General features: G+C 39.4%; 1 protein-coding gene and 1 long non-coding RNA gene across 3 annotated transcripts in view; one reads left to right on the top strand and one right to left on the bottom strand.

The window, feature by feature from the left end:
* The window catches only part of ssh1b (slingshot protein phosphatase 1b), a 54,840-nt gene that overhangs the window by 1,712 nt on the left and 25,236 nt on the right, over positions 1 to 27,892 (top strand). Inside the window, exons 2-8 of the mRNA XM_061926742.1 lie at positions 7,358 to 7,498; positions 16,865 to 16,902; positions 25,883 to 25,983; positions 26,138 to 26,202; positions 27,152 to 27,273; positions 27,345 to 27,413; positions 27,671 to 27,736. Of these exons, the coding sequence (XP_061782726.1) occupies positions 7,358 to 7,498; positions 16,865 to 16,902; positions 25,883 to 25,983; positions 26,138 to 26,202; positions 27,152 to 27,273; positions 27,345 to 27,413; positions 27,671 to 27,736 (602 nt within the window). The remainder of the gene's footprint in view (positions 1 to 7,357; positions 7,499 to 16,864; positions 16,903 to 25,882; positions 25,984 to 26,137; positions 26,203 to 27,151; positions 27,274 to 27,344; positions 27,414 to 27,670; positions 27,737 to 27,892) is intronic.
* The window catches only part of LOC133574573 (uncharacterized), a 73,083-nt gene continuing 72,697 nt past the window's right edge, over positions 27,507 to 27,892 (bottom strand). Inside the window, exons 2-3 of one of the 2 annotated variants that reach the window (XR_009811411.1) lie at positions 27,630 to 27,756; positions 27,507 to 27,540 (exon numbers count right to left, since the gene is read on the bottom strand). This is a non-coding gene — a long non-coding RNA (uncharacterized lncRNA). Of the gene's footprint in view, positions 27,541 to 27,615; positions 27,757 to 27,892 lie in introns of both variants that reach the window. The other variant, XR_009811410.1, reaches the window with a different exon arrangement.

Here is a 27,892-nt window from a genome sequence, read left to right as displayed (position 1 = left end):
TTATACACACATACATTGGACCCCCAGACACATTTTTTCTCTCAATGTGGCCCCGAGTCAAAATATTTTCCCAGCTCTGCTCTACTATAAGTTGCTTTGTCACTATAACACAAAGCTAAGATGTTTTGTTCAGATAGTTAAAGCCTATATTGACCTACATTGAATTGGTTTTAGCATCTTTAAAGCACAAAAAATATTTAAAGTCCTTACATTTTTAAGTATGCGGTCCATTATCTCTATAAACTTCTGTTATTATGGAATTTTAAAGAAGTGCACTTTTCATTCTGTTGGTTTGTTTGTCAACCACATTTTTGTGTTGCTTTGTAAAAAGAATAGACACGCTCAGTGTTTGACTCCCCCAGGTGGTGTTTATGGGGATGGGCTTCAGTTCACCTATATGGGGCAAGTTGTCTGACAGCTACAGTAGGACAAAGGTGAGCCGGGTGTTGCGGACATTATGATGCACTTACCTTTGTGTTTGTCTCCATCAATGCAACAACAGGGGCTGACCATGTGCACGTGCTGGACTCTTTACTACAGCTTATTGCGTGTCTTTGCCCCTAAGTTTGGATGGATTTTGATGTAGCTAGGCCTCGTAGGATTCGGCATTGGAGGAGCACCTCAATCGTGAGTTTTATATTTTACCGTATTTTTCTGAGTATAAGACGCTCCTGAGTATAAGTCGCACCGGTCGAAAATGCATAATAAAGAAGGAAAAAAACATATCCAGTATAAGTCGCACTGGAGTATAAGCAGAGGTGGGTAGAGTAGCCAGAATTTGTACTCAAGTAAGAGTACTGTTACTTTAGAGATTTAATACTCAAGTAAAAGTAAGGAGTAGTCACCCAAATATTTACTTGAGTAAAAGTAAAAAGTATGTTGTGAAAAAACTACTCAAGTACTGAGTAACTAATGAGTAACATACACACACATATCATATATATATATATATATATATATATATATATATATATATATATATATATATATATACATACATTGATATATACAGTATATAATTTATATTTATTTATTTTGCCGTTTTTGTTTGCATGTTAAAGGTGTTTTAATGAATATACATGCATGTTTAACACATATAGATTCCTTTCTTTCATGAAGACAAGAATATAAGTTGGTGTATTACCTGATTCTGATGACTTGCATTGATTGGAATCAGACAGTAGTGATGATAACGTCCATATTTTCGAATGGAAGAGAAAAAAAGTCTTCCTTTCTGTCCAATACCACATGAAAGTGGTTGGTTTTTGGCATCTTATTTGTCCAGCTTCCATATTCGTTTTTATACACTTTACAAGAAATACATTGGCGGCAAACTCCGTAGCTTGCTAGCTTGTTTGCGCTGGCTTTCGGAGACTCTTATTTTGAAAGCGCAGGCGCGATGGAGCGGCACTTTTATTGTGAAGACAGGAACTGTGCAGTCAGTCTTCAGGCTTTTGACGGGAAGTACGGTTGAAATAAAAAAAAGGGTCTTTTTTCCTTCACATTTTTGATTGATTGATTGAAACTTGTATTAGTAGATTGCACAGTACAGTACATATTCCGTACAATTGACCACTAAATGGTAACACCCCAATAAGTTTTTACACTTGTTTAAGTCAGGTCATGTGACCGCCTGGCTCTGTTTGATTGGTCCAATGTCACCAGTGACTGCATCTGATTGGTGGAACGGAGTGGATGTCACCAGTGACTGTATTTGTTGAAACGCAGGCACTATGAAGGTGTGTCTGACAAAGCAAAACAAACAAAGCGTGCATTAACAGATCGATAAAAATTAGTAGCGAGTAGCGAGCTGAATATAGATAAAAGTAGCGGAGTAAAAGTAGCGTTTCTTCTCTATAAATATACTCAAGTAAAAGTATATTGCATTAAAACTACTCTTAGAAGTACAATTTATCCCAAAAGTTACTCAAGTAGATGTAATGGAGTAAATGTAGCGCGTTACTACCCACCTCTGAGTATAAGTAGGGATGATACTCGAAACCGATTTTCCTGGTTGTTCGATAAGAAAAGAACCGAGTCCTCGTACTCTAATCCCTTTTTGTGAACCGGTACCCGTTATCGAGACCACTATAGTAAAGAAAAAGAGTTGGTTCTTCATTCGAATCCCTGGGAACGAATCCCGTCCCGACCAGAAATGCCCCGTGGGACATCACAAGAAATGACGTCACGTAGCTCAGTCATTAGGCGCAGATAGCGAAAGCAGGAAAAACAATGGACCGGAAAAAGCGCTCCAAGGTGTAATAAAGTTCAAAACAAAAGGTATAATCCAATGAATAACTTTACTGAGAGATTTGAGCAGGGTACAAACACATGACGAACACTTTTACGACATAGCAACCAGGCTAGCAACGCACCTCCTTTACGGCAGCTGTCGCAACGTTCTTAAAGCAACCGCAGCACATACATATATATACAACATATCTCCCTTTTTTAACTTTTGTTTTTCTTTCCTTGTAAACAAAACAAAATCACACTGTATATGTGTTGTCTGTCTAATTATAAATAATGCAGACGAGGCGTGTTGGCTGAGTTCTTGACGTTTACTTTCACAGTGTGCTCATGACCTCATTCTTAGCTGCCGGGTGACGACATGCAACAACACTTTTCGGGGCGCATGCTCGTCACTCCCGTTGCATGCTGGGTAGTGTAGTTGTTATATTCCCTAGCTCATAACATCACATCTTTCCCCCTATAAAGAAATAATGTTAACCCAATAAAGTGTATTTCTTTTTTTGGCTTTAAATTTTCATTTTTTAGCATTGTAACCACAATTGCAAACAACTTTTCTCTTCATAGAATGTTCTTTCAGTAAAGAAATAAAGTGCAAAAATGTCAAAGCATCATAACAAACAGTTATGTCAAATAGCAGCAGAAGTGCACTTTTTGGAGAGCTGTATTATTTTCAGTTTTGTGCCCAAGGGACTGATTTTATTTAACACTATATTATTATTTATACACCTATAGTGATCACAGAGACAGGTTGTTTTTGTGTTACCGGTACTGTATATATTTGTTTTTCTGAAAAATCCCACTTAATATACTTTGGGTAACAACAGTCAATATTTATTTATTTTATTTTATTTTTTTAGGGGGGTAACAGTCAATATTTATTTATTTATTAGATTACATTTTTTTCTTATATAATAAAAGTGAGATTTTGTTAAACCAAATATTGTGGGGGTTTTTCCATATACAACATGGACTCGATAAGAGAATCGATAAGGAATCGGTTCGATAAGAGGATTCGGTAATAGGCTCGAACTCGATAATTTCTTATCAAACATCATCCCTAAGTATAAGCCGCATTTTTGGGGGAAATGTATTTGATAAAACCCAACACCAAGAATAGACATTTGAAAGGCAATTTAAAATAAATAAAGAATAGTGAACAACAGGCTGAATAAGTGTACGTTATATGAAGCATAAATAACCAACTGAGAACGTGCCTGGTATGTTAACGTAACATATTATGGTAAGAGTCATTCAAATAACTATAACATATAGAACATGCTATACGTTTACCAAACAATCTCTCACTCCTAATCACTAAATCCCATGAAATCTTATACGTCTAGTCTCTTACGTGAATGAGCTAAATAATATTATTTGATATTTTACAGTAATGTGTTAATATTTTCACACATAAGGCGCTCCTGAGTGTAAGTCGTAACTATGAAAAAAACTACGACTTATAGTCCGAAAAATACGGTAATATGGATGGTTTTTTTTGTTTTTCTTTTTTAAAGCTAGCATTAACTCTACGCTTGTTTCCAGGGTGACTCTGTACTCCGAATTCCTCCCATCGAAGGCCAGAGGCCTCTCCATCATCCTTATCGCGGTACTTTGGTCGCATCATGTGCAGCACTTTGAACATGTCTTTCTAAGAAGAAATAATGTCAATGTTGTAGCTGGGGTGTTTATTTCCCTAAACTGAAAAATGACAGGGCATTAATTGGTAAGAGAAGCTTTGAAAACTACCGAATTATAGTGCGCATTAAAGGAGTCTCTAATAACTAAAGTAACTTGGGTGAATAATGTAAACTCACTACACCGGTATGTTTTAGCGCTTTCATGGTGAGATATAAGTTAGAACTTTACACTACTTTATATTAGAAATGGCAACAGTGGAGAATGAATGTCCCATAACAAGAAGATAGAGAAAAAGAAGAAGCTTATCGACTACGGCGTCGGCCACAACTTTTCAGGATTTATGCAGATCCCTAATACAGATCAGCAGGTACCAGAAGGTAAGAAAAGTTGTTTTGCATAATATTGCGAAACAAAACGCCAGATAATATTTCTTACCTTATACACACACCATAATAATACTCCTATGTTGAAGCACAGTACAATCCATCAAGCGGTGCGGCTTCATAGCTTACCAAAGTCCTACTAAAAGTACTTTATACATTGGGTATATTTGAGTATCACATCGGTATCGCCGATACCAGCCTGAATTTTTACTCTGTATTGAATCGGAAAGAAAATCAGTAGTATCGCTAAAAAAAAAAAAATAGTGATGGAATTATTTTATAGACATTGTCCATAAAATTATTCCATCACTAATAGTGTTTTTTGGGTTTTTGTTTTGGTAGTATCTATAGTCTGACCAGTTTTTAGTTTTATTTTACTAGACACATTATGTCAATTTGAGTATCACATCGGTATCGCCGATACCAGCCTGAATTTTACTCTGTATTGATTCGGAAAGCAAATCAGTGGTATCGCAAAAAAAAAAAAAAATGTAAATAGTGATGGAAATATTTTATGGACATTATCCATAAAATAATTCAATCACTAACAGTGGGTTTTTTTTGTTGGTAGTATCTATTATCTGACCAGTTTATTTTTTAATTTGACAAGACACATTAGGTATATTTGAGTATCACATCGGTAGAGCCAGTACCAGCCTGAATTTTACTCTGTATTGAATCGGAAAGAAAATCGGTGGTATCGCTAAAAATAAAAATAAATAGTGACGGAATTATTTTATAGACATTGTCCATAAAATAATTCCATCACTAATAGTGTTTTTGGGTTGTTGTTTTTTTTGGTAGTATCTATAGTCTGACCAGTTTTTATTTTTATTAAACTAGACACATTAGGTAAATTTGAGTATCACATCGGTATCGCCGATACCGGCCTAAATTTTACTCTATATTGAATTGGAAAGAAAATCAGTGGTGTCGCTAAAAACAAAAAAAACAAAAAAAAATAGTGATGGAATTATTTTATAGACATTGTCCATAAAATAATTCCATCACTAATAGTGTTTTTTGGGTTTTTGTTTTGGTAGTATCTATAGTCGGACCAGTTTATTTTATTTTTTTTTACAAGACACATAGGGTATATTTGAGTATCACATCGGTATCGCCGATACCAGCCTGAATTTTTACTCCGTATTAAATCGGAAAGAAAATCAGCGGTATTGCTAAAAAAAAAAAAAAATAGTTATGGAATTATTTTATAGACATTGTCCATAAAATAATTCCATCATTAATAGTGTTTTTTGTTTGTTTGTTTGTTTTTTGGTAAGTATCTATAGTCTGACCAGTTTTTATTTTTATTTTACTAGACACATTGGGTTTTTTTATGAGTATCACATCGGTATTGTCGATACCAGCCTGAATTTTACTCTGTATTGAGTCGGAAAGAAAATCACCGGTATCGCAAAATTAAAAAAAATATATAGTGATGGAATTATTTTATGGACATTATCCATAAAATAATTCAATCCCTAACTGTTTTCTTTTTTATGGTAGTATCTATAGTCTGGCCAGTTTATTTTTTAATTTTACAAGACACATTAGGTATATTTGAGTATCACATCGGTAGAGCCAATACCAGCCTGAATTTTACTCTGTATTAATCGGAAAGAAAATCAGTGGTATCGCTAAAAAAAAAAAAAAAAAAAATAGTGATGGAATTATTTTATAGACATTGTCCATAAAATAATTCCATCACTAATAGTGTTTTTGGGTTGGTTTTTTTTTGGTAGTATCTATAGTCTGACCAGTTTATTTTTTAATTTGACAAGACACATTAGATATATTTGAGTATCACATCGGTAGAGCCAATACCAGCCTGAATTTTACTCTGTATTGAATCGGAAAGAAAATCAGTGGTATCGCTAAAAAAAAAAAAAAAAAAAAAAATAGTGATGGAATTATTTTATAGACATTGTCCATAAAATAATTCCATCACTAATAGTGTTTTTGGGTTGTTTTTTTTGGTAGTATCTATAGTCTGACCAGTTTTTATTTTACAAGACACATAGGGTATATTTGAGTATCACATCTGTATTGTCGATACCAGCCTGAATTTTACTCTATATTGAATTGGAAAGAAAATCAATGGTGTTGCTAAAAAAAAAAATAGTGATGGAATTATTTTATAGACATTGTCCATAAAATAATTCCATCACTAATAGTGTTTTTTGGGTTTTTGTTTTGGTAGTATCTATAGTCTGGCCAGTTTATTTTTTTTATTTTACAAGACACATAGGGTATATTTGAGTATCACATCGGTATTGCTGATACCAGCCTGAATTTTACTCTATATTGAATTGGAAAGAAAATCAGTGGTGTCGCTAAAAAAAGAAAAAAGAAAAAAAAATAGTGATGGAATTATTTTATGGACATTATCCATAAAATAATTCAATCCCTAATAGTTTTTTTTTGTTTTTTTGGTAGTATCTATAGTCTGGCCAGTTTATTTTAATAGTATAAATATATTTATTTGGTAGTATCTATAGTCTGGACCGTTTTTTTAATTTATTTTACCAGACACATTAGGTAAATGTGAGTATCACATCGGTATCGCCGATACCAGCCTGGATTTTTACTCCGTATTGAATCGGAAAGAAAATCAGTGGTATCGCTAAAAAAATAAAAATAAAAATAGTGAAGGAATTATTTTATAGACATTGTCCATAAAATTAAAAAAAATTGAAGTATTTTATGGTCATTGTCCATAAAATAATTCCATCACTTATAGTGTTTTTTTGGTAGTATCTATAGTCTGGCCAGTCACCTTGACAACATCGGACCAATGAGAGCGCGCACGCAAAGTAGGCCAGCCAATCAGAGACGTGCTCCAAAGCTGCATGTCATCCGCGCCCCGCTTGCTTGCACCCGCACACTGTTTTGTTTGTCTCCTTCCTGTACGCCAGCAATGACACCGCCATGGCTCTCCGTGTTCGCTCCCAGGCGCCGGGTCTCTGCTAGGACTCTCCTGGTCATCCGTCCAGGGAAGCGGCGTGCAGGCCGAGTCTGACTCGGCGGTTTTTTTTTGTTTTTATTTTTTTTTCCTCTCTCCTCTTCCTCCCCGGTGACAGCAGAGGCGGTCAGCGGCGCATCTTCCCACATCCTCCTCTTCCTCCTCCTCCTCCTCGACCATGGCCCTGGTGACTCTGCAGCGCTCTCCCACCCCCAGTGCAGCATCTTCGGCCAGCACCGCCAACAGCAGTGCGGGGGAGGTAGGTGATTCTCCGCATGGATGCAATTATAGCAATATGATTATTTTTGTCCTGGACTTTGTTATTCTGTGTAAAATATTTTCTGCAGTGACAGTCCTCACTTTATTATAATGTGTGCATCATACTGAGATCTTTACAGCTAAATAAGCTACAGTGTGATGCATTGCAGTGTGCACCACTGCAACCACAACAATAAAACATGCTTGTCAATCAAAAATTTAAGCAGGACGTTTTGGTACAATAATTGATGGATCGTGTAGAACCAGTACGTCTCAACTATATCAGACATATTATGGAGTTTTATCTAGTCGGTGAAAACAGGCCGTTTCAATCAGTCCAAACGCCTACTCAGCACTTCCGGTCAGTAGGGGGCAGCAGAGCGCCATCAAGCCAATGGGTCTACTCTACCTATGCCAGGGGTCGGCAACCCGCGGCTCTACAGCCGCATGCGGCTCTTTAGCGCCGCCCTAGTGGCTCTCTGGAGCTTTTTCAAAAATGTATGAAAAATGGAAAAAGTATATACCGTATATTACCAAATAAACGCCCTTGTGCAAATAACCGCCCATGTCCTAATAGCAGAGGTGTGGACTCGAGTCACATGACTTGGACTCGAGTCAGACTCGAGTCATGAATTTGATGACTTTAGACTCGACTTGACAAAATGTAAAAAGACTTGCAACTCGACTTAGACTTCAACATCAATGACTTGTGACTTCACTTGGACTTGAGCCTTTTGAATTGACATGACTTGACATGACTTGCTACTTTCCCCAAAATCCAAAGATGAAAAAGTTATTCGGGAGCGCTCCGTATTTTTCATCGTGTACTTGTCTATCAGCGTTGCGTGTGTCAAATTAGATCTACTTTGTTTTCATCACACAGCATTCATCCAATCAAATTGCAGGACAACCAACGAAGAAGACATGTCCAAACCACACGCCAGTGAACAAAAAATGATACCTAAAATAATTTCGTTTGGGTATAAAAATTACGAGGTGGTCAACACAAAACGGTTTGCAGTATGCAACACATGCGGTTCCAAAATTACTGATGGAGAGGCAACAACTTCCAACTTCGTCCGGCATTTGAAGTTGCACAAAGAACGGTAAGTTTTGAATGTAAGATAACGTTTATTGGCTAAGTAACGTGACTTTTATTTGCTGTGTAGTTAAATCAGTGAGGCTGTAAACTCACTGCTAACGTTATAACGTTATTGCAAACACGGGAATCTGTTGCAGTTCACTACCTTATTCATACTTTTTGTTCAGTGATTTTTTTTAAGCAGGGTTACGTTAGTCAATATATCACACGTAACGTTAGACGGCGGTCAGCAGCACCGCGTATTTTAGCCACCTAAAAAAAGACAAAAATAGTAAAATAAAGGTCAGTTAAAATGTATACTATATTATGAATATGTGTACCGTTTTAGCTAGCTTTCTGACATACTGTTGGTTGTTTACCTCAGTGGTCCCCAACCACCGGGCCGCGGCCCGGTACTGGTCCGTGGATCGATTGGTATCGGGCCGCACAAGAAATATATATATATTTTTTTTTCTTTTTTTAATTAAATCAACATAAAAAACACAAGATACACTTACAACTAGTGCACCAACCCAAAAAAAACTCTCTCCCCCCTTTTGTTGTGGGCATTGAACATGAAGACTCTTCCTTCACTGTTCCGAGTGGCCATGAGAGTCTTGGCAGTGCCTGCCTCCAGTGCTCCAGTGGAGCGAGTTTTCAGCCATGGTGGCATCATACTACGCCCCCATCGTGCACAAATGACTGACAGACTCTTGGCTAATTTGGTCTTTTGCAAATGCAATGCAGCATAGGGCCCTGACATATAAAAAGTACAACTTTTTTGTTATGTTCACGTATATGTCATGTTTTTTCAATGTTAACACTTTTGTACAAATAAGTACATTTGCACTTTATTTTTCAATGTGTTTGTTCTGTAAAGGAATGAGTTAATGTTTAAAATGACTGGTTAATAGTGCTATTATAAAGTGCAATGTCAGCACAATTTTCTTTCCTGCAATTTAAAATGCACTTGTTTTAATAAATAAATACAGCGTTTGAAAAGCATACACAATCTGTGTTAATATATTAGTCCGTGGTTAAAAGGACTTGAAAGGACTCGAAACTCAAAATGCAGGACTTAGGACTTGACTTGAGACTTTCCAGTCTTGACTTTGGACTTGACTCGGGGCTTGCCTGTCTTGACTCGGGACTTGACTCGGACTCGAGGGCAAAGACTTGAGACTTACTTGTGACTTGCAAAACAATGACTTGGTCCCACCTCTGCCTAATAGCCGCCCGGGGTCTGACCCCATTTTGTGAAATAAACGCCTCTTCCTAATAAACGCCTATGTCCAAATAGCCGCCCATGGGCTGTTATTTGCATAATTTAGATTAAAATCATATTGACTTCATTAAACCCAATTTATAAGCTAAAAGGAAAAGCAAAGGTGCAATAATTCTGGTCATTACGGTAACAGCAGACGTTACGTGAGGATTCTGGGTAATCAACATATTGCAATGGGTGACCGCATATAGCGTAACACACACTCAACGACAACAACAAACCCACGAGGAAAAGTTTCAACATGGCAAGCAACAGCAGCAGTGAGTTGAATGAACAGGATACCGCTGCACCACAACTGATGGACGGGAATACTTTAAGGGGGAAGAAGAACAGAAAGTTTGACTTAAAGTTCAAGCTAGCGGTTGGGAAGTATGCGGAGCAGAATTCTGGTTTGGCAGCGGCCAGGCAGTTTAACCTTGACCCAAAACGTGTACGAGAATGGAAACAAAAAAAGGGAGAACTACAATCTCAGTCGGCAATCGATGGAAAACAAGCTCGCTTATCTGGTGGCGGTAGGAAGAAATTTGTGTCAGTGGATACAACACGTTCGTGGACTGAACCACCGTGTGTCCCGCAAAATGATCCGCATTAAGGCAAAGGACAGTGACAGTATTATTGTTCTGTTTTGATGGTGGGTTTTATACTTGAGTACTTGGTACCATAATTTTATTTTTCCCGGTAGGCTGCTTTATTTAAAAAGTTTATTTATTTTTAGTATTTGTATTCTATTTGACAATTGTTGCACTACTGTCATGTTGAGGCCTTGTTGATCTCTTGTCTTTTGATAGTCTTGTTTTTTTGTTTGTATGTTTACATTAGCTTTTACATTTAAAGTTTTTAGTACGAAAAAAAATACTGGACACTAACCATTGTAACCAAATAATGGCCTGGTGCAGGCTGGTGCAAAAATAAATAAAAGCCTTGTGCAAATAACCGCCCATGTCCTAATAGCCCATGTCTGACCCCATTTTGTGAAATAAACGCCCGGGCTACTATTTGGTACGGTATTTCTTTGTTTTAATATGGTTTCTGTAGGAGGACAAACATGACACAAACCTCCCTAATTGTTATAAAGCACACTGTTTATATTAAACATGCTTCACCGATTCGAGTATTTGGCGAGCACTGTTTTGTCCTACTAATTTTGGCGGTCCTTGAACTCACCGTACTTTGTTTACATGTAAAACTTTCCCCCGACTTTCTAGGACGTGTTTTATGCCACTTCTTTTTCTGTCTCATTTTGTCCACCAGACTTTTTACGTTGTGCATTAATGCACAAAGGTGAGTTTTGTTGATGTTATTGACTTGTGTGGAGTGCTAATCAGACATATTTGGTCACTGCATGACTGCAAGCTAATCGATGCTAACATGCTTTTTAGGCTAGCTATATGTACATATTGCATCATTATGCCTCATCTGTAGCTATATTTGAGGTCATTTAGTTTCCTTTAAGTCATCTTTTTTCAATTTATATCTCATGACACACTATCTGTATGTAATATGGCTTTTAATTTTTTGCGGCTCCATGAGATTTGTTTTTGTATTTTTGGTCCAATATGCGTCCTTCAACATTTCGGGTTGCCGACCCCTGACCTATGCTATTTTCCTTAGCATGAGTAACATTTTTTGTCTTTTTAAAAAGTCTAAGGATGCACTTTTTAACTAAGTAAGTAATAGATAAGGAGTTAGGAATCGTAATGATACATTCTGTCAATATTTAAGGGGGGCAGCAGAGCCAATGGGTCGACACTACCGATGCTAACTTCCTTAGCATGAGTAAAACTTGTGTCTTTAACAAGTCCAATGGCGCCTTTTTTTAACCAAGTAATTAATAGATAAGGAGTTAGGAATCGTATTGATACATTCTCTCAATATTCAAGTCATTTATTATTAGCAATACTGTGAAAACTGTCCGTTTTCAATCAGTCCAAACGCCTACTCAACACTTCCGGTCAGTAGGGGGCAGCAGAGCGCCATCAAGCCATTGGGTCTACTCTACACATGCTATTTTCCTTAGCATGAGTAACATTTTTGTCTTTAACAAGGCCAAGGACGCACTTTTTAACCAAGTAATTAATAGATAAGAGGTTAGGAATCGTATTGATACATTTTCTCAATATTTAAGGGAGGCAGCAGAGCGCCATCAAGGCTATGGGTCGACTCTACCTATGCTAACTTTCTTAGCATGAGTAACATTTTTTTGTCTTTTTAACAAGTCCAAGGACGCACTTTTTAACCAAGTAATTAATAGAGGATGAGTTAGGAATTGTAATGATACATTCTCTCAATATTTAAGTCGTTTATTATAGGCAATACTGTGAAAACGGGCCGTTTCAATCAGTCCAAACGCCTACTCAACACTTCCGGTCAGTAGGGGGAAGCAGAGCGCCATCAAGGCTATGGTAAATGGTAAATGGGTTATACTCATACTTGTCAACCCTCCCAGATTTTCCGGGAGACTCCCGAAATTCAGCGCCTCTCCCGAAAACCTCCCGGGACAAATTTTCTCCCGAAAATCTCCCGAAATTCAGGCGGAGCTGGAGGCCACGCCCCCTCCAGCTCCATGCGGACCTGAGTCCGCTTTCCCACAATATAAACAACGTGCCTGCCCAATCATTATAACTGTAGAATGATCGAGGGCGAGTTCTTTGTTTCTTATGTGGGTTTATTGTTAGGCAGTTTCATTAACGTCCTCCCAGCGCGGTAACAACACACAACAGCAGTCACGTTTTCGTCTACAGTAAAGCAGTTTGTCTGCCGTAAACAGCAATGTTGTGACACTCTTAAACAGGACAATACTGCCATCTAGTGCATTTGATGAAAGCACTTTTGTGCGTGCCACACAGCAATGCATCATCAGGGAGGGTGTTCAGCATGGTTAGAAAAATAGCGACAGAGAATAGAACAAGGATGGACAATTCAACCCTTAACTCAACAATGAGTAGATGAGTGTTATGTGTGTGTATATGTGTAAATAAATGAACACTGAAATTCAAGTATTTCTTTTATATATATATATATATATATATATATATATATATATATATATATATATATATATATATATATATATATATATATATATATATATATAATATATATAATATAATAAATAATATAATAAATAATATAATAAATAAATAATATAATAAATAATATATATATATATATATATATATATATATATAAAATAAAATAAATATATATTTATAGCTAGAATTCACTGAAAGTCAAGTATTTCTTATATATGTATATATATATATCCATCCATCCATCCATCCATTCATTTTCTACCGCTTATTCCCTTCGGGGTCGCAGGGATATATATATATATATATATAATACTTGACTTTCAGTGAATTCTAGCTGTAAATATACTCCTCCCCTCTTAACCACGCCCCCGCCCCAACCACCCCCCACCTCCCGAAATTGGAGGTCTCAAGGTTGGCAAGTATGGTTATACTTGTATAGCGCTTTTTTACCTTCAAGGTACTCAAAGTGCTTTGACACTATTTCCACATTCACCCATTCACACACTGATGGCGGGAACTCCCATGCAAGCCCATAACCGCGACCCATCAGGAGCAAGGGTGACGTGTCTTGCTCAAGGACACAACGAACATGACAAAGTTGGTAGAAGGTGGGGATCGAACCAGGAACCCTCAGGTTGCTGGGACGGCCACTCTGCCAACTGCGCCAGGTCGTCTATGGGTCTACTCTACCTATGCTATGCTACTTTCCTTAGCATGAGTAACATTTTTGTCTTTTTAACAAGTCTAAGGACGCACTTTTTAACCAAGTAATTAATAGATAAGGGGTTAGGAATCGTAATGATACATTTTCTCAATATTAAAGTCATTTATTATAGGCAATACTGTAAAAACAGGCCGTTTTCAATCAGTCCAAACGCCTATTCAACACTTCCGGTCAGTAGGGGGCAGCAGAGCGCCATCAAGCCAATGGGTCTACTCTACCTATGCTATGTCAATTTCCTTAGCATTAGTAAAACTTGTGTCTTTAACAAGTCTAAGGACGCCTTTTTCACCAAGTAATTAATAGATAAGGGGTTAGGAATCGTAATGATACCTTCTCTCAATATTTAAGGGGGGCAGCAGAGCGCCATCAAGCCAATGGGTCTACTCTACCTATGCTATTTTCCTTAGCATGAGCAACATTTTTGTCTTTAACAAGTCCAAAGACGCACTTTTTAACCAAGTAATTAATAGAGGAGGAGTTAGGAATCGTATTGATACATTCTGTCAATATTTAAGTCGTTTATTATAGGCAATACTGTGAAAACAGGCCGTTTTCAATCAGTCCAAACGCCTACTCAGCACTTCCGGTCAGTAGGGGGCAGCAGAGCGCCATCAAGCCAATGGGTCTACTCTACCTATGCTATGCTAACTTCTTTAGCATGAGTAACGTTTTTGTCTTTTTAACAAGCTTAAGGACACACTTTTTAACCAAGTAATTAACAGATACCACATACTTGCCAACCCTCCCGAATTTTCCGGGAGACTCCCGAAATTCAGCGCCTCTCCCGAAAACCTCCCGAGACAAATATTCTCCCGAAAATCTCCCGATTTTCAGCCGGAGCTGGAGGCCACGCCCCCTCCAGCTCCATGCGGACCTGAGTGAGGACAGGCTTTTTTCAGGACGGGAGAGCAACAGGGTGACAAGAACTAAATCATCCAGACTAGAGATAAATTGTATTATTATGTTTATCTTACCTAAAAATAAATATATTTATTTATAAAAAAAAATAAAATAAAAAAAAATGTTTTACTATATTTTGCTAAAAACATCAAAATTAATTGTATTTTTATTTGTATTTTTCCTGACTCCTTATTACATCCAGCCATAGAATTATACATTAAAATAAACAAATTTGAAATAATTAATTTTAAATAATAATAATTCATTTAAAATGACCATATTTAATTATTAAAATAATTGCTTGTTTATAATGATAATAAATGGGTTGTACTTGTATAGCGCTTTTCTACCTTCAAGGTACTCAAAGCGCTTTGACACTACTTCCACATTTACCCATTCACACACACATTCACACACTGATGGAGGGAGCTGCCATGCAAGGCGCTAACCAGCACCCATCAGGAGCAAGGGTGAAGTGTCTTGCTCAGGACACAACGGACATGACGAGGTTGGTACTAGGTGGGGATTGAACCAGGGACCCTCGGGTCGCGCACGGCCATTCTTCCACTGCGCCACGCCACTTTAGCATTCTATTCATTACATTTTGAAGCTCTCAGAAGCCAAGTTATGTTATATTCCTTAATATTTATTTATGCAAGTTTGAAGTACCGGTATCAATTATCTAAACACAGTTTTGTTTGCATATTTTCAGGATGTAGATATACAGTGTATATATATATATATATATATATATATATGAAATACTTGACTTGGTGAATTCTAGCTGTCAATATACTCCTCCCCTCTTAACCACGCCCCGCCCCACCCCGACCACGCCTCCCACCCCCACCTCCCGAAATCGGAGGTCTCAAGGTTGGCAAGTATGAGATACCATGAATTGATTAACGTGGACCCCGACTTAAACAAGTTGAAAAACTTATTCGGGTGTTACCATTTAGTGGTCAATTGTACGGAATATGTACTGTACTGTGCAATCTACTAATAAAAGTTTCAATCAATCAATCAATGAGGAGTTAGTAATCGTAATTATTAGCGATGTCTGATAATATCAGCTTGCCGATATTATTGGCCGATAAATGCGTTAAAATGTAATATCGGAAATTCTCGGTATCATTTTTTTTTTTATTATCAGTATCGTTTTTTTGTTGTTTTTTATTAAATCAACATAAAAAACACAAGGTACATTTACAATTCGTGCACCAACCCAAAAAACCTTCCTCCCCCATTTACACTCATTCACACAAAAGGGTTGTTTCTTTCTGTTATTAATATTCTGGTTCCTACATTATATATCAATATATATCAATACAGTCTGCAAAGGATACAGTCCGTAAGCACACATGATTGTGCGTGCTGCTGGTCCACTAATAGTACTAACCTTTAACACTTAATTTTACTCATTTTCATAAATTGGGCAGCACGGTGGAAGAGGGGTTAGTGCATCTGCCTCACAATACGAAGGTCCTGAGTAGTCTTGGGTTCAATCCCGGGCTCGGGATCTTTCTGTGTGGAGTTTGCATGTTCTCCCCGTGACTGCGTGGGTTCCCTCCGGGTACTCCGGCTTCCTCCCACCTCCAAAAACATGCACCTGGGGATAGGTTGATTGGCAACACTAAATTGGCCCTAGTGTGTGAATGTGAGTGTGAATGTTGTCTGTCTATCTGTGTTGGCCCTGCGATGAGGTGGCGACTTGTCCAGGGTGTACCCCGCCTTCCGCCCAATTGTAGCTGAGATAGGCTCCAGCGCCCCCCGCGACCCCAAAGGGAATAAGCGGTAGAAAATGGATGGATTTTCATAAATTACTAGTTTCTATGTAACTGTTTTTATATTGTTTTACTTTCTTTTTTATTCAAGAAAAGGTTTTTAATTTATTTATCTTATTTTATTTTATCTTTTTTTTTTTTAAGGTACCTTATCTTCACCATACCTGGTTGTCCAAATTAGGCATCATAATGTGTTAATTCCATGACTGTATATATCGGTTGATATCGGTATCGGTTGATATCGGTATCGGTTGATATCGGTATCGGTAATTAAAGAGTTGGACAATATCGGATATCGGCAAAAAGCCATTATCGGACATCCCTAGTAATTATACATTCTCTCAATATTTAAGTCGTTAATTATGGGAAATACTGTGATATCTTTTTGTACATGTGATGCTGGGTGGATATTATAGATAAAGCTCGGCGTTGTTTACAAAGCAAGGGGATTATGTGCTTGTAAGTAGGCTGTCTGATCCGCAGCATAAAAACAAGCAGTAAAACTAATGTTGCTTTTGGAAGAACATATTTGATCATATGCCTCATTTTTGTGCCTTTCAGGATTTTGGAAGTGATGAAGACCGCAAAAATAACCAATGGTAAGTCTCACAGTTTATGCTCACGTATGTTTATGTGTACTACAGTATTTGTTCAAAGGCGCATAAAAGCGTTTTTTAGTAAAAAAAAATTAAAATGTTACTCTATCATTGGCTAGTTCACGGCAAACAGTAGTACCTCAACTTACGAGCTTAATTGGTTCTGTGACGGAGCTCTTAACTCAAAACACTCAAATTAAAGTTAAAGTTAAAGTACCAATGATTGTCACACACACACTAGGTGTGGCGAAATTATTCTCTGCATTTAACCCATCACCCTTGATCACCCCCTGGGAGGTGAGGGGAGCAGTGGGCAGCAGCGGTGGCCGCGCCCGGGAATCATTTTTTGGTGATTTAACCCCCAATTCCAACCCTTGATACTGAGTGCCAAGCAGGGAGGTAATGGGTCCCATTTTTATAGTCTTTGGTATGACTCGGCCGGGGTTTGAACCCACAACCTACCGATCTCAGGGCGGACACTCTAACCACTAGGCCACATCTCCCACTGAATCTATTGGAAAAACAGCACAATTTCAACACTTAGATAAGAAATATTATGGAAAAACAATGTAACTATTACTACTACGTTGAACAACTACAGTAGTTTTTGTCACGACTTGGACTATGGCGTGGTTTGTTCTCCCGAGGTGCAAAAGATTTGGACCATACGTGGCGTGAAGGGGAATACATGATTTATTTAAACACTATAACTACAAAAAAAGGGTCAAACAAAAGGCGCGCACAGGGGCGGAGGTACAAAACTAGACTATAAACACAGAACTTGCACATTGGCAGAAACTATGAACAATTAAACAAAACACTAACTGTGGCTTTATAAACAAAAACTTACTTGGCATGGACAAAAAGGAGCAGCGTGAACGATGGACATGAAAAAAGAGTCAGAAATGTGCCGAGCATAAATGTGGGGATGTCACCAGAAAGACAAACTGAAAACACTGAACTTAAATACTACAGACATGATTAACGAAAACACGTGCGTGACTCAAAACGTGAAACAGGTGCGTGACGTGACAGGTGAAAACTAATGGGTTGCTATGGTGATAAACAAGAGTGCACAATGAGTCCAAACGTGGAACAGGTGAAACTAATGGGTAATCAAGGAGACAAGACAAGGGAGTGAAAAGCCAGAAACTAAAAAGTCCAATAACTAAACAAAACATGACTATGACAAAACATGATTACACCGACATGACAGTTTTATGAAGTAATGGACTAATACAGCACTGTTGTTGTTTTTAGTTTACATTGTGACTTTAACCTCCGTTACGTCCCGCAAGCATTAGTCAGGCTCTTCTGGTGGCAGAGCGAAAGTGAAAGTAAAAAGTCATGTTGTAACATGCTCAGTGGAGAAATGAACATTGGCCCCATGCCCATTCTAAGCTGCTCAAACGCCACAACCATCATCATGGATAAAACATTTTATGTTTTACTAGGGTTGTACGGTATACCGGTACTAGTATACAAACCCCGTTTCCATATGAGTTGGGAAATTGTGTTGGATGTAAATATAAACGGAATACAATGATTTGCAAATCCTTTTCAACCCATATTCAGTTGAATGCACTACAAAGACAACATATTTGATGTTCAAACTGATAAACATTTTTTTTTTGCAAATAATCATTAACTTTAGAATTTGATGCCAGCAACACGTGACAAAGAAGTTGGGAAAGGTGGCAATAAATACTGATAAAGTTGAGGAATGCTCATCAAACACTTATTTGGAACATCCCACAGGTGTGCAGGCTAATTGGGAACAGGTGGGTGCCATGATTGGGTATAAAAGTAGATTCCATGAAATGCTCAGTCATTCACAAACAAGGATGGGGCGAGGGTCACCACTTTGTCAACAAATGCGTGAGCAAATTGTTGAACAGTTTAAGAAAAACCTTTCTCAACCAGCTATTGCAAGGAATTTAAGGATTTCACCATCTACGGTCCGTAATATCATCAAAGGGTTCAGAGAATCTGGAGAAATCACTGCACGTAAGCAGCTAAGCCCGTGACCTTCGATCCCTCAGGCTGTACTGCATCAACAAGTAACATCAGTGTGTAAAGAATATCACCACATGGGCTTAGGAACACTTCAGAAACCCACTGTCAGTAACTACAGTTGGTCGCTACATCTGTAAGTGCAAGTTAAAACTCTCCTATGCAAGGCGAAAACCGTTTATCAACAACACCCAGAAACGCCGTCGGCTTCGCTGGGCCTGAGCTCATCTAAGATGGACTGATACAAAGTGGAAAAGTGTCCTGTGGTCTGACGAGTCCACATTTCGAATTGTTTTTGGAAACTGTGGACGTCGTATCCTCCGGACCAAAGAGGAAAAGAACCATCCGGATTGTTATAGGCGCAAAATTGAAAAGGCAGCATCTGTGATGGTATGGGGGTGTATTAGTGCCCAAGACATGGGTAACTTACACAACTGTGAAGGCGCCATTAATGCTGAAAGGTACATACAGGTTTTGGAACAACATATGTTGCCATCCAAGCAACGTTACCATGGACGCCCCTGCTTATTTCAGCAAGACAATGCCAAGCCACGTGTTACATCAACGTGGCTTCATAGTAAAAGAGCGCGGGTACTAGACTGGCCTGCCTGTAGTCCAGACCTGTCTCCCATTGAAAATGTGTGGCGCATTATGAAGCCTAAAATACCACAACGGAGACCCCCGGACTGTTGAACAACTTAAGTTGTACATCAAGCAAGAATGGGAAAGAATTCCACCTGGGAAGCTTAAAAAATGTGTCTCCTCATTTCCCAAATGTTTACTGAGTGTTGTTAAAAGGAAAGGCCATGTAACACAGTGGTGAACATGCCTTTTCCCAACTACTTTGGCAGCCATGAAATTCTAAGTTAATTATTATTTGCAAAAAATAAATAAAGTTTATGAGTTTGAACATCAAATATCTTGTCTTTGTAGTGCATTCAATTGAAAATGGGTTGAAAAGGATTTGCAAATCATTGTATTCCGTTTATATTTACATCTAACACAATTTCCCAACTCATATGGAAACAGGGTTTGTAGTATTGCGGTACTCGTAAGAATAATAGCAATTGATGCCTCCGCTGGGTTACATAAACACGCAGTAAACCTCGGTTACAATGCTGCCCCTCTAATCCAGCCGACGTCACCAAAGACGTGATTTATGGCAAAAAACTCGAGCCTTTTGTATGCTCAGCTGAAACAGCCGCGTCATGCTTTGTCTGGACCCGCCCGCTCATACATTCATCATTGCAGAGTTTCTTGTCGTCCTCTCGCCGATGAATGACGGCATTGTGGCACATGACGTGTCAGCTGATGCAAGGAATCCGAGCAGACATGGGAAGGAAGGAAGATGAAGGGGACTTAAAAGCTAGTTTTCAAGCCCCCATCTGGAGGACAAGGATGGTGAGAGCTTCTCGTAAGGCCAGCTGCCTGCCTCACTTGCTGAAGAAAACTCTTTGGACTCGGCGGGAGATCATGTAAGATAACAGCAGCTTTTAATTAGATCTCCACTGTTTATGTAGCAGTAAACCGCAAAGATGACAGGCTGTTAGTTGGAAGCAGGTGATAATTGGAAAGATCTTGTTTTTTTTTATCTTTGATAATGATTTGGGGAGCATGGGAAAGTACAAACCCCGTTTCCATATGAGTTGGGAAATTGTGTTAGATGTAAATATAAACGGAATACAACGATTTGCAAATCATTTTCAACCCATATTCAGTTGAATGCACTACAAAGACAACATATTTGATGTTCAAACTCATAAACTTTATTTTTTTTTGCAAATAATAATTAACTTGGAATTTCATGGCTGCAACACGTGCCAAAGTAGTTGGGAAAGGGCATGTTCACCACTGTGTTACATGGCCTTTCCTTTTAACAACACTCAGTAAATGATTGGGAACTGAGGAAACTAAATGTTGAAGCTTTGAAAGTGGAATTCTTTCCCATTCTTGTTTTATGTAGAGCTTCAGTCATTCAACAGTCCGGGGTCTCAGCTGTCGTATTTTACGCTTCATAATGCGCCACACATTTTCGATGGGAGACAGGTCTGGACTGCAGGCAGGCCAGGAAAGTACCCGCACTCTTTTTTTTACGAAGCTACGCTGTTGTGACACGTGCTGAATGTGGCTTGGCATTGTCTTGCTGAAATAAGCAGGGGCGTCCATGAAAAAGACGGCGCTTAGATGGCAGCATATGTTGCTCCAAAACCTGTATGTATCTTTCAGCATTAATGGTGCCTTCACAGATGTGTAAGTTACCCATGCCTTGGGCACTAATACACCCCCATACCATCACAGATGCTGGCTTTTCAACTTTGCCTTGATAACAGTCTGGATGGTTCGCTTCCCTTTTGGTCTGGATGACACGATGTCGAATATTTCCAAAAACAATTTGAAATGTGGACTCGTCAGACCACAGAACACTTTTCCACTATGCATGAGTCCATCTTAGATGATCTCGGGCCCAGAGAAGCCGGCGGTGTTTCTGGGTGTTGTTGATAAATGGCTTTCGCTTTGCATAGTAGAGCTTTAACTTGCACTTACAGATGTAGCGACCAACTGTATTTAGTGACAGTGGTTTTCTGAAGTGTTCCTGAGCCCATGTGGTGATATCCTTTAGAGATTGATGTCGGTTTTTGATACAGTGCCGTCTGAAGGATCAAAGGTCACGGTCATTCAATGTTGGTTTCCGGCCATGCCGCTTACGTGGAGTGATTTCTCCAGATTCTCTGAACCTTTTGATGATATTATGGACCGTAGATGGTGAAATCCCTAAATTTCTTGCAATTGCACTTTGAGAAACGTTGTTCTTAAACTGTTTGACTATTTGCTCACGCAGTTGTGGACAAAGTGGTGACCCTCGCCCCATCCTTTCTTGTGAAAGACTGAGCATTTTTTGGGAAGCTGTTTTTATACCCAATCATGGCACCCACCTGTTCCCAATTAGCCTGCACACCTGTGGGATGTTCCAAATAAGTGTTTGATGAGCATTCCTCAACTTTATCGGTATTTATTGCCACCTTTCCCAACTTCTTTGTCACGTGTTGCTGGCATCAAATTCTAAAGTTAATGATTATTTGCCCAAAAAAAAATGTTTATCAGTTTGAACATCAAATATGTTGTCTTTGTAGCATATTCAACTGAACATGGGTTGAAACGGATTTGCAAATCATTGTATTCCGTTTATATTTACATCTAAAACAATTTCCCAACTCATATGGAAACGGGGTTTGTACAAAACCCTAAACCAGTGAAGTTGTCACGTTGTGTAAATGGTAAATAAAAACAGAATACAATGAATTGCAAATCCTTTCCAACCTATATTCAATTGAATAGACTGCAAAGACAAGATATTTAATGTTCGAACTGAAAAACTTCTTTTTTTTTTTTTTTTGCAAATAGGATAGGATAGGACTTTATTGTCATTGCACAAGTACAACGAAACTATGTTTTCAGCACAAACCCGTTCAAGATTAGACAAACAAACAGTGTACAGGGTTACAGAACAGGAATGCTGATGGGTCGCCAAAGGCGCCCCGTAAAAGATAAGAAAAAGTAAAACGCTGGGGAAGAAGATGAGTAAAAAAATACAATCTAGACTGGGCTCCTAAGGGGGCCTAGTCTGGAGTGGGAAAAAACCTCCATGCAATGCACACATAAACACGTTACATTTAATCACGACAACTCGCAACAAAGGGGCGGGGAGTTGGGGCCCTGGAGGTCGACTGCTGCTATGAAGCGCTGCCAGCCGTCCATCACCACGAGGGGAAACAAGCGGTGGTGAAGGCGTGGGGTGGGGGAGGGTGTGTATGTGCCCATTGTCTTGGGTGTGATGATGTAATGTTCATAGACTGAGTATGTAGAGAGACTAAATAATCATTAATTTCAAATTTAATGGCAGCAAACATTGCAAAAAGGTTGAGACAGGGACATTTTTACTACTGTGTTACATGTCCTTTCCTTTTAACAACACTCAGTAAACGTTTGGGAACTGAGGAGACCAATATTTGAAGCTTTTCAGGTGGAATTATTTCCCATTCTTGCTTGATGTACAGCTTAAGTTGTTCAGTTGTGGTATTCTACGCTTCATAAAGGGCCACACATTTTCAATGGGAGACAGGTCTGGACTACAGGCAGGCCAGTCTAGTACCCGCACTCTTTTACTACAAAGCCACGCTGTTGTAACACGTGCAGAATGTGTCTTGGCATTGTCTTGCTGAAATAAGCAGGGGCGGTCATGAAAAAGACATTGCTTGGATGCCAACATATGTTGTTCCAAAACCTGTATGTACCTTTCAGCATTAATGGCGCCTTCACAGATGTGTAAGTTACCCATGCGTTGGGCACTAATACACCCCCATACCATCACAGATGGATGGCGGAAATTTTGCAAGATTGTTTCCCCACAAATTGTTCAACTTCAAAGGTTCCACCCTCAATGAAATGCTGGACGTCCTCCATTGTAGCGCTTCCTTACTAAATGTATTGGTTTGTGTCACAGGGTAATACGCGATGAGTTACAATATCAGCTATCTATTGGGCTTTAACAGCTGAGCCACATTGTTTATTGCCATGTCAGCGTTATCCTCACACAAACAATGGCGCCGCGTCACTTAAAGGAAGAAGATAGACAAGGTCTTGTGATGGTGGCTCTGTGTCACTTGGAGATTTTTTTTGTGCTGTGCCGGAGGTGAAACAATGAGGCTATGTGTTCCATGTCAGCGTGGACGCAAACGCTCTCCTTGTTACCGCCTTCTGTGAGGAGGCGTGGCCTGCGGACCTGCAGCGAAGCGGGGTGTGACGGGGCCGGTTCCGACAGGTGCGTAGATGGCCCACCTGGGCGCGTTTGTCTGATCACCTGTCACTCTATAAAAGGGCAGCAGTCGGGAAGGAAGTGGTTGGAGAAGTTGGAGTTGTTGATGGTGGAGAACGAGCACGAGCGAGAGCGAGAAAGACTTGAACATGGCTGGAAAGCACACTAAGGACAATTTATTGAAAAAGAAAACCTTGTTCAAAACCCTGAACGCAGCTGTCATGTCCGTGGTTGGTGGTCCGAAGAACCCGGAGGAGCAAGACCCATGATTAATATACAGCGGTACATCATTTTTTTCTCCAAAAGGAAGCCACAAGAAATTATATAAATCCAATTAATCTATTCCAGACCCCTAGAAATATTAACACAAATCACATTTGATATAAAATGATTACAGTTTAACAGGCAGAAAACAAAGCCAAGTATGTATAAATGAGGAATTAAATGCATAAATAAACATGGCAACATCCATCCATCCATCCATTTTCTACCGCTTATTCCCTTCGGGGGCGCGGGGGTGCGCTGGAGCCTATCTCAGCTACAATCGGGCGGAAGGCGGGGTACACCCTGGACAAGTCGCCACCTCATCCCAGGGCCAACGCAGATAGACAGACAACATTCACACTCACATTCACACACTAGGGCCAATTTTTTAGTGTTGCCAATCAACCTATCCCCAGGTGCATGTTTTTGGAGGTGGGAGGAAGCCGGAGTACCCGGGGAGAACATGCAAACTCCACACAGAAAGATCCCGAGCCCGGGATTGAACCCAGGACTATTCAGGAGCTTCGTATTGTGAGGCAGACTCACTAACCCCTCTTCCACCGTAACATAAACATTTAAAATTAAAGAGTTCTGTCTTAAATTCAGTAATGTTTTTAAGCAAAGGGCTGGCACTCGCAACATTGTTTGGCCCTATAGTGTCATGATTTGCATGACATTTGTTGGGGTTTTGCATCATTTCCTGTCCTGAAGCTCACATTTTGGTTCTACTTCCTGTTGGACTCTCTTCACTTTCTGTTGAGTTTCCTGTCAGTGCACATGTTTTAATTTTGTTTCACCTGCTGCTCCTTGCCAGCGCTCTTTTATTGTTTTGTGTCAGTGTTTGACTTTGTGCCGCATACCTTACTGCCACTACATACTGTGCACTAGCCTTCTTTTTGCTACCTGTGATTATTTTTCCAGTTTAATTGAACTCTTTTACCTGCACATCACCTTCAATCTCTGCATCCTGTGGTCATGACAAACTCAACCATGCACAACCATGACACATGGTGGGTTGTTTTTGTCAGGCTCAAACACTGATGACATTTATTAAAAAAGAAGCAAGGAATCATGCAGAGAAAGAATTACATTTTGCTCAATTGAGGAGACACGTGTTTTGGGCTGTATTCTAGTTACAGATCCAAACTACGTTCTAAAAGTCCAGCCCGCGTGCTTCCTCTATTTATTTGGGAGGTCCCTGGTTACATCACTGAAGCTGTCGCTGAGGGAAGGGGGTAATCTCGACAACTACAGTTAGACACAATATATGATTATACAAAAATGCAAATGTATTGACGCTGGTGATATCGCCTTGTCTCTGCTCTGTCTGCGTCACGGCGGTGTTCGGCCTTGGCAGTCAGCAGGCGGTTCCTGGACACAGACACTGATACCAGACTGGCTTGCAATCTTTTGGATTGCCAGCTTTGCACAGACAAAAAAAATACCACTTCAGCATAATTGATAATAACTATAGCAACGGCCCTTAAGCATAAAAGTTGTGTGATAATATATACATAATTATTCTAACATTTTTGCAGTCGGCAAATTTTCAGTGCACTCAATTACGCAAAATGATATGCAGGGCAAACAGACTAGTTTGTTATATGTAGTATTTGGTTGCAAAAAAACCAAAAGTTATACAAAAACCAGGCCACACTTAAACATTTTTTATTTTTGTTTCCGACCAAAAGTGGTGTGTACGAAAACGGAGGTATTGTCAATGCATGTGGATAGGGTATGTCTGCAATCTGTGGCATGCATTCTGCTGAGAATGAGGCAGTAGATGACAATAAATGGGACTTAATGTAACATAGGGCGCACTGCCGATGAATGGGCTATTTTAGGTTGCGTCACTGCATCCATAACGTTGTCCTTCTGTGTTTCTCTCTTCAGCCTCAACGAGAGCTTCTTCATGGTCAAAGGCGCCGCCCTCTTCCTCCAGCAGGGCGGCAGCTCAGACGCACCCAGCACCCCCACCCACCACAAACATGCGGGTAGGACAAACAAACAAAACACTCACGACTGAAGTTATTGTTATTAGAAAGGAACCACTTCACTAGCTTGCTACAAAATGAAGTATTTACAGTGAAAATCTATCATTTACCGTTAAAGTGGACTAAAAAAAAAACATTTATTTTTGTCTTCTAGGTGACTTACCTCAACACTTACAGGTCATGTTTAAGATCTTGCGCTCTGAAGATCGCATAAAGCTAGTAAGTTTCTTTTTTTTTTTTTGTCATAACAGTCACTAGAGATGTCCGATAATGGCTTTTTTGCCGATATCCGATATTGTCCAACTCTTGATTACCGATTCCGATATCAACCGATAACGATATATACAGTCGTGGAATTAACACATTATTAGGCCTAATTTTGTTGTGTAGCCCCGCTGGATGCATTAAACAATGTAACAAGGTTTTCCAAAATAAATCAACTCAAGTTATGGAAAAAAAAAATGCCAACATGGCACTGCCATATTTATCATTGAAGTCACAAAGTACATTCTTTTTTTTAACATGCCTCAAAACAGCAGCTTGGAATTTGGGACATGCTCTCCCTGAGAGAGCATGAGGAGGTTGAGGTGGGGGGTGGGGTGTATATTGTAGCGTCCCGGAAGAGTTAGTGCTGCAAGGGGTTCTGGGTATTTGTTCTGTTGTGTTTATGTTGTGTTACGGTGCGGATGTTCTCCCGAAATGTGTTTGTCATTCTTGTTTGGTGTGGGTTCACAGTGTGGCGCATATTTGTAACAGTGTTAAAGTTGTTTTTACGGCCACCCTCAGTGTGACCTGTATGGCTGTTGACCAATTGTGCCTTGCATTCACTTGTGTGTGTGAAAAGCCGTAGATATTATGTGACTGGGCAGTGCCTTTAAGGTTTATTGGCGCTCTGTACTTCTCCCTACGTCCGTGTACACAGCGGCGTTTTACAAAGTCATACATTTTACTTTTAGAAACCGATACCGATAATTTTGAAACCGATACCGATAATTTCCGATATTACATTTCAAAGCATTTATCGGCATCGACATCTCTACATGAAACCCATCGGGGACGCCACAACTATAATTTGCAAAAATGTTAGTCTGGGTACTCTCTGTAAATGAGTAAATAAACGTGTGTGGAAATACAAGCAATGTATGTTTACAATAAACTTGTTTCTTAGGCTGTGCGGCTGGAAAGCGGCTGGTCGGAGCGGGTTCGATACATGGTGGTGATCTACACCAGTGGCCATCAGGATACGGAGGAGAACATCCTCCTGGGAATGGATTTCACTAACAAAGACAGGTACTTTAAACCCAATTGTGGACATCTTCATCTAATTACCAAGAGTCTGTCTAACATGTACCTCCTTCCAGGAAAAGCTGCTCCATCGGGATGGTGCTGCCCCTGTGGAGCGACACCAACATCCACTTAGATGGGGATGGGTAAGCCATGCATCTGATCATGTGTGCGTTTTACTGACCTCCAGCGGCGTAGAAGTTGATCAAATCCCCCCCTCCACGCCCCCTGTGAGAACAGTTCTTGCTGACCTAGTAACATTGTCTCTGTAAACTGGAGGAATGTTCCACAGGTTGAATGGTACCATGAACAAGCCCCAATGTTGCTGTATTTACAACCCATACGTACACACTCTTCTTCACCTCCTTCTCGTTCTCCTCTTTTTCCCCTTCTCGGCCTTCAGAGGCTTCAGTGTGAACACAGCGGGGCGCTCACATGTCTTCAAGCCTGTGTCAGTGCAGGCCATGTGGTGAGTCACTTTATGGATTTCTGGAAGGGAGAAACAATATTAGTTTGTAATCCTTTACTGTAGTTAAAATGTACAGTGTATAGTATTCCAATATTTTCTCATGTCTTTTCCAGTTTTCTGAATTGTATGTCCATCCCCCTTTTTTATGTAAACATA

This window comes from Nerophis lumbriciformis, linkage group LG32 (genome assembly GCF_033978685.3).
Source record: "Nerophis lumbriciformis linkage group LG32, RoL_Nlum_v2.1, whole genome shotgun sequence".
In the NCBI taxonomy this organism is placed as follows: Eukaryota; Metazoa; Chordata; class Actinopteri; order Syngnathiformes; family Syngnathidae; genus Nerophis; species Nerophis lumbriciformis.
Note: the sequence above shows the minus strand (reverse complement) of the source record. Positions and strands in the feature narration are given on the sequence as shown.